The sequence below is a fragment of the Echinops telfairi genome, unplaced genomic scaffold (assembly GCF_000313985.2).
Source record: "Echinops telfairi isolate 266 unplaced genomic scaffold, ASM31398v2 ScPeMD7_36;HRSCAF=134, whole genome shotgun sequence".
NCBI classification, from domain to species: Eukaryota; Metazoa; Chordata; class Mammalia; order Afrosoricida; family Tenrecidae; genus Echinops; species Echinops telfairi.
The window spans coordinates 867,527-874,759 of NW_022103934.1; the positions used below are offsets into that span (position 1 = coordinate 867,527).

General features: G+C 46.3%; 1 protein-coding gene across 1 annotated transcript in view; it reads right to left on the reverse strand.

The window, feature by feature from the left end:
- Nucleotides 1–7,233, reverse strand: part of SMARCA4 (SWI/SNF related, matrix associated, actin dependent regulator of chromatin, subfamily a, member 4) — a 74,681-nt gene that overhangs the window by 54,522 nt on the left and 12,926 nt on the right. Inside the window, exons 10-13 of the mRNA XM_045290289.1 lie at nt 6,913–7,080; nt 6,772–6,822; nt 4,614–4,744; nt 4,449–4,506 (exon numbers count right to left, since the gene is read on the reverse strand). Of these exons, the coding sequence (XP_045146224.1) occupies nt 4,449–4,506; nt 4,614–4,744; nt 6,772–6,822; nt 6,913–7,080 (408 nt within the window). The remainder of the gene's footprint in view (nt 1–4,448; nt 4,507–4,613; nt 4,745–6,771; nt 6,823–6,912; nt 7,081–7,233) is intronic.

Here is a 7,233-nt window from a genome sequence, read left to right on the forward strand (position 1 = left end):
GGTGGGGGAGAAAGGGGAAACCGATCACAATGATCTACGCATAACCCCTTCCCTGGGGGGCGGACAATAGAAAGTGGGTGAAGGGAGGCACTGGACAGTGCAAGACCTGAAAACCAGTAATCATTATCAAGGGCTTATGAGGGAGGGAGTGTGGGGAGAGAGGGGAACATGAGGAGCTCATACCAGGGGCTCAAGTAGAAAGAAAATGTTGTGAGAATGATGATGGCAGCACATGTACTTGACACACAATAGATGTATGTATGGACTGTGATAAGAGTTTGTACGAGACCCCAGTAAAATGATTAAAAAAATTTTGGGGGGGAGGGTAAATTCTCAAATGCTTAAAATGAAACAACACGCTTACAAATAATCTATGCACCCAAAAAGAAATCACATCGCATATTAGAAAGTACTTTGGATGAAACAAAAACAAATGTATCCAAAATTAGCAATATGCAGCTTGAGCAATGCCGTAGGTTTTAAACACTTACATCAGGAAAAGATCAAACCAATAGGCTAGACAACGATTGAACAAGGAAAAAAAAGGTAAATGACCAAATTTCCAAAATCTGTCAATAAAGAGACATTACCACAAACCGTATGAAAATCACAGGCTAGCATGGGGCTGCTATAAGCAACTTGATGACAACTATCCAGATAACAGAGATGAAAATTCCTCAAAAGATAAAGATTACTAAAATTGACTTGAGAAGGAAGAAAAATCATGTGAAGGCTTAGGACAAGTAATTGGATTTGTAATTAAAACTCTTTCCACAAAGAAAAGGCTCAAATCCAGGTAGTTAGTTTCGCTGTTCTATCAAATACTTTATCAAATACTTTAAAGATAAAACAATCTTTCACAAACTTTTCTGAAAAAGAGAGGTGGAGCCATTTTCCAATCTATTCTATGAGCCCAATATTAACCCAAGGCTTTAAAAAATCATTATAAAAAAAAAAAACCGTGACCAATGCCCTTTATTAATATAAACCACCCAACTCCCCCCAAATGCTCGATAAAACACTAACAGTGCATTTTTTAATGTATACTATGCCAAAGTAGAGTTTATTCCAGAGATAATAGGTTGGTGTAACAACCAGTAATCAATTGTAATAAAAGGTATGAATAAAAGCTTAAAAAAAAAATAACCGCATGATCATCTTAGTAGACAGATATACCAAAAAGTGTAAGATAAAACCTAGCACCCATTCATGATAAAAATTCTCAACACAATCTAGAAATTCAAAATAATACACTCAACCTGATAAAGAACAGCTACAAAAAACTGTAGCTAATATCTCACAATGGTGCATTACAGGTGAGATCAGAAATAAGACGGGTGTGTGCACTAACTACTCAACATTGTATAATGAAGGATTAAAATAAAAATTTTAAAAATCAATACCAAAAAAATTCACTGCCATCAAGTCAATTCTGGGGACCCTTATAGGACTAGGCAAAAATGCCCCTGAGGGTTTCCAAGACTGTAACTATTTATGATGAGAGTAGAAAACCTTGTCTTTCTCCCATGAAATGGTTGGACACTGTGGTCAGCGGCCCAACATATAACTCACTGAGCCACCAGGGATGGTGGGTAAGATATTCAGGTGCAAAACACTAAGGGGCTAAGCTTAGGCCCCCTAGACCACACACAAAAACCAACTCAACAAGGACTGAAGTCTTTCCTAAGCACAAAAGCTTCTACTGTTAAACTTCTAGAGCAGTGGTTCTCAACCTTCCTCATGCCGCGACCTTCTAATACAGTTCCTCATGTTATGGTGACCCCCCCCAACCATGAAAGTATTTTTGTTGCTACTTCATCACTGTCATTTTGCTACTGTTATGAATCGGGCGATCCCTGCGAAAGGGTCATTTGAACCCAAAGGGGTCATTTGAACCCAAAGGGGTCGCGACCCACAGGTTGAGAACCACTGTTCTAGATGAACCTTAAGAGGAAAAAAAAACTTTGTGACCTTGGGTTAGGTAAAGAGTCTGACACCTACAGTAAAATCCACCAAAAAAAGTAATGTGATAATTGCACATCATCAAATTTACAAACTTGTCCACTTGCAAATAACACGCTCAAAAAACAGGCAGGGAGAAGATATTTGCAAATTATCTGTCTGATCAGGCTCGCGTACCTACGACTCAAGAATAAGATGACAAAAATCCTCAACATAAAAATGGGTGAAAAACGTGACTAGACTTGCGTCACATAAGCATGAGAAGATGCTCTGCATCATTAGTCACCAGGAAAAGGCAAAAAAGAAATCACAATGAGGTGCCACACACGCATCCACTCGAACGGCCACAATCAAAAGTGCAGACAGTATCAAGCGTGGGTGAGGATGTGGAGAGACTGGAACCCATGACGTGGGACCGCCATTTTGGAAAACAATTTGGCTGGTTTTTTGGGGTTTCTTTTTTTTTTTTAAGTTAAACACAAACTTACCACACGACCCAGCAATTTCACTCCTAGGCATCTACCTAAGAGAAATGAAAACCTATGTCCACACAAAGACAGGTACGCGAATGTCCACAGCAGCATTGTTCATCACTGCCCAAGGATGGAGGCACCACAAATGCCCATCGACTACTGAAGGGACAAACACAATCCGGCAGAGCCTTATACGGGAACACAACTCAGCATAAAACAGAACGAATTCTGATACACGTAACACCACGGATGAAACTCCAAAACATGACGGTGCATGAGAGAAACTGGACACAAAAGATTGCATGTGGTATGGCTCCCCTTGCATGACATGCCCAGCCAAGGCAACTCAAGAGAGAAGTGGATTGGTGGCTTCCATGGGCTGCAGGAGGGGGTGGGGACTAGCTAAACTCAAACAGGAGGGCGCTTTGTGGGGTGATGGAACGGTGCTAAAGCTGGTATGTGAGGTCGTTGCACAAAGTACTAAAAATCTTCACATTACACACTTACAGTGAGTGCATTTCATGGTACGTGCATTCTCACAACTCACTGCCATCGAGGCAGGACATGCAGCACTGCCCAGGTGGGTTTCCGAGACCGTAATTCTTTACTGAAGGAGAACGTCTCATCTTTCTCCCACACTAGTGTCTGGTGGTTTTGAACTGCCTACCTGTGGTTAGCAGCCCCAATACACAGCTCACTTTATCAACCCCCACCCCACTCCATAATTCACACGGAATGTAAACTACACTTCAGTAACCATACCGAACAGTAACACCGTCAGGAAGTTACAACAGAATGGTTCCAAGCTTTATGAAACACTTGAATATCATAATGGCTCTTTGTCACTGTCATCCTTATTAAGGGAACTATAATTAGCCACTAATCTTTTGAAAGTAAGAATGTCTTTTTTCTGTTAAATTCCCCTCTCCCTGCCTCCCCCAACCCAAAAAAGCCTAGGTTAGAATTATCAGGTTGTTACAAGAAACTAAACTGGTGGCCCTAGCGCTCAAATAGCTTCAAAAACGAATATACTTCATTTTTAAAATATCAGAAGTATAGGTATGGGAAGATTCAACTGTGTGCAAGTTGGCTTACTACTCTGAGGGGGAAAGTCAGTGCTCCACCTCACAGCCTAAGCCAACAAAATCCCAGACGACCTAAGGAGGTTTGTGCAAAAATGAAACAAGGGCAGGGTAAAGGTAGGGCAAGTCCAAAGCGAGGTAGAGGTGATCACTGAGCTGGCTTCAAGCGAAGGCGAAGTATTTATCAAACCCGTGAAAGTCCTCATTGAAAACCACTAGCACCAGGGAATGAGCAGGCCGGTCACAGAAGGGATGCGAATGGTCCGCGGCCCCTGAATGCACTCTGAAATTCTCCTTTAAAAGACTTGGCTTATAAGAAGAGGCAGCAGTCTTTTAAGAACAATACACACACACACACACACACACACACACACACACACACACTTCAGGAGGTTAAGTGGGTACAACAGCTCAGGCCTTCAGAAAGCCCATCCTTGTCCACACACACCTCTAAGACCCTTTCCCAGGAGAGCAACCAGGATGGAGATGGGAAACAGGTCTGCCCAGAGGTCCAAGTCAAACCCATGCAAAGCCAGAAGGAACCTTCTAGCAGGCGTGATTAAATGGACTGGAAGACACACACAATAAATGCAGCCACATATCCATTTCCAAAGAATCTATTTCCAAAGAATGGGCACACATGAACATGGGCTACCATGAGTTACAAAAGAATTCAACGCACAGACTCCTTCCTACCAGTGGTTGGGAAGGAGGAGCTTATTCGAGCCTATTGAAATGTGTTTAATATGACTCAAAAAGTGGAAGTGTACACTTGGCTCAGTTAAAATGGAAACAGTCACATGGGGCTAGCCTCTACCCGACTGGATGGGACATCTTTTACACCCAGGCCTGGACCAAGGCTGCCCACCCCATCCCTTCGGGAGAGGGTCTCAGCGGCCAGGGGTAATACACACACACAAGGCGGCCTTACCTCTTCCTCTTCTTCAGAGCCACTCTCCTCACTGTCAGATCGCGGTGCTACTTCATACCTAGAAAACATGCCGTCTGAATACACACCTCCCCGACCCGCGCACAAGGCACGGCCCCTCTGCAATGGGCCGGCACTCCTGGCCACCATCAGCCTGCTCCCACTCACCCAGGGTTCATTTCCAGCCAGGCCTCCAGCTGCCCTGCTTTGGGGGCATCTGTGCCCGTGAGGATCTTCCCGCTCTCCACGTGGATCACTTTCACTGGCAGGTCACTCATCTGGCTGGTCTCATCCAGAGGCTGAAAAAGAGGCCCAGGCAGACTTGAGGTGGCAAGTTCTTCCCCTCACGCATCCAGTCAAGAACAGGGTGAATCAGGGCCAACTGATGGTGAGCTCGCCCGCCTCCACGGCCAGAGGACAGCCCAGACACAACCCCAGTGGCGGTGACCGGCTTCACGTGGCAAAGCATTAGCGGCCCCACAAGAAGAAAATGGGGGCAATTGGCATCTGTAGAGATGGACAGTCATAGAAACCCTACTGAGCCATTCCCCCCTGTCCTGTGGAGTTGCAATGAGTCAGACACAGCTTGAGGACCAAGGGTCAAAATTCCGAAAAATGCACAGGTAAAAATATCAAATTGCATGAACCACTGGTATTAGACACACGACAGCGATTTCTGAGTTAAATTGATTGGCACAATTGTTTCAGTTCAAAATCCAAGCGTGTGCAGTGTGTGTTCTCCAGAGCCCTGAGCTCGAGCTTCACAGCTGCCCGCTGTCCTAGGCTTCTGGCATGAGAAACAAGACTGGAGGGCTCTCCCCTTTTAACACCAATGCCCGCTGTTCACTCTCGCTGGGCCCACAGTGCTACCCACTGAGACTGTCTCTGTGGAATTCAACAAAGGTCTCAAGTCTGTTCTGTTAAGCAGCTCACTGGACTACTTCAGAAGATCAATAAGGAACAAACAAGGAATTCCTCATTTTTGAGATGACAATCTTGGATAAACATCTTCCCCTTAATTGAGGCCTTCAAACTTCTTAGGAAAAACCTTCAGGATGAAGATGACTCCTGTCTCCCAGCCTCTGACATGCCCTGCCTCCTGCTCACTCGGAGGGCTGCTAGTCTCCAGGCACATTAAAGCTCATTCTCTGAGCAGCCCTCCGAGGAAGGCGACAGGGACCGCGACCCCTCGAATGGATGCTGCAGATGGTCTCGATCAGCTCCATTTATCCCTACACACTCCAAGGACCTAGGGGCCACCCTCTAAATTGAGTGAACTGCTCTCGGTAAGGCTGGGGTCCTCTGCCTTTACTAAACACTCCCTCGTGCTTCAAATGCACTAGCAGGCTTGAGAACCACTGGCTGAGACCAAGTAAGATCTACCACCAGCACAGGTGATGTCTGCCATTCCTGAATGATGACTTCTGGGAAGTGGTCCTGTAAGACTGCATGTGCGTACAACCAGAAAGTGCAGAGGTGATCAAGACAATAGGGGGAACAGCCAGTGGGCTGCCCGTCGGCGTGCCTCACTGAAGCTGCCCTGCAGGGTTCGCAGGGACAGTGTGAAGCAAGGTGCAGCCTAAGCAACTCTCGGTCCACATGATGAATGGAAGAGGACCAGGAACTGTGTGGACTGACTCAGGAAGCTGTCCAAAATGGTCTGATAGATGAAAACAATCCAAGCTATGCCTAGACACACCCAAATGACTCTGCAGTAATATAATGAAGATGTGTGCATAAAGACTTCTGAAAATTTAATCCAAGCGCCAACCTCTGCCATCAAGTTGATTCTGACTCACACAAGACCCTCCAGGGCAGACACATGAGAACAACTCGTCCAATGGACCACTGGGCCACGCAACCCTCAGTCTCCACCACCCTGAGACCAGAAGAACTAGATGGTGCCCAGCTACCATGGCCCACTGCTCCGGAAAAGATCACGTTTGTAGCTCCTGGATGGAGTGGGAGGAAAATGTGGGAACACCTCAAAAGCATACCAGAGACCATGCTTTCAATTCATCGTTTCAGACTCATTTTCCTTCCTAACTCTGTCCCTGGGTCGATGCTGTCCTGTTGCTCTTAAATGGCTGTGTATTTTAACAATTACTAGTTGTTTCAGACCGTAAGAGTGACTAGTGGCCATAGTCTTGGGGGTCCCATCAGTCTCTAGCTCACACAGTTCTCTCTGGGGAGTGGGTGCCTGGGGACATACTTGAACCACACCATCATCACTGACAGCTTCTGTGACTTAGGGAGAGAAGGATACGCCAGACCCAAGGTCTGGGCTGGGCTGACCATTCCACGAGCAGAAACCCTGCCCACTAACCTCGCCGTCCGGCCCGATTGCAGGTGTCTGTCCTTCCCCATTCTCTGCCTTCTGAAAGGGAAGACAGACAAGGTTACTCCCTGACCTGGGAGCTTGAGGCTGAGGCGACACACTAGAAAATACTAGCCCGCCAATTCTTGCCTTCTTTTTCTTTTTCTTCTTCTTCTCCTTGGCAACCTGAGCGGCCTTGTGCTGCCGCACCAGCTCCGTGAGGTTCGCCACATACTCGTCCGTCTGCTGCAGGAGGTAGGCCAAGCGCTTGTCCTTCTTCTGGTCAATGAGCTTGCGGTAGCCTTCCTCATCCTCAGCCTACGGAAGTGTGTCGGGTTAGGGGGCTGGCAAGCAAGACTGAGTACCCTCCAGCACACTCTAATTAGAAACACTTAAGGTTGGGAGGCGGGAGAGGAGCTTGAGTGTGTGTGTGTGTGTGTGTGTGTGTGTGTGTGTGTGTGTGTGTGTGTG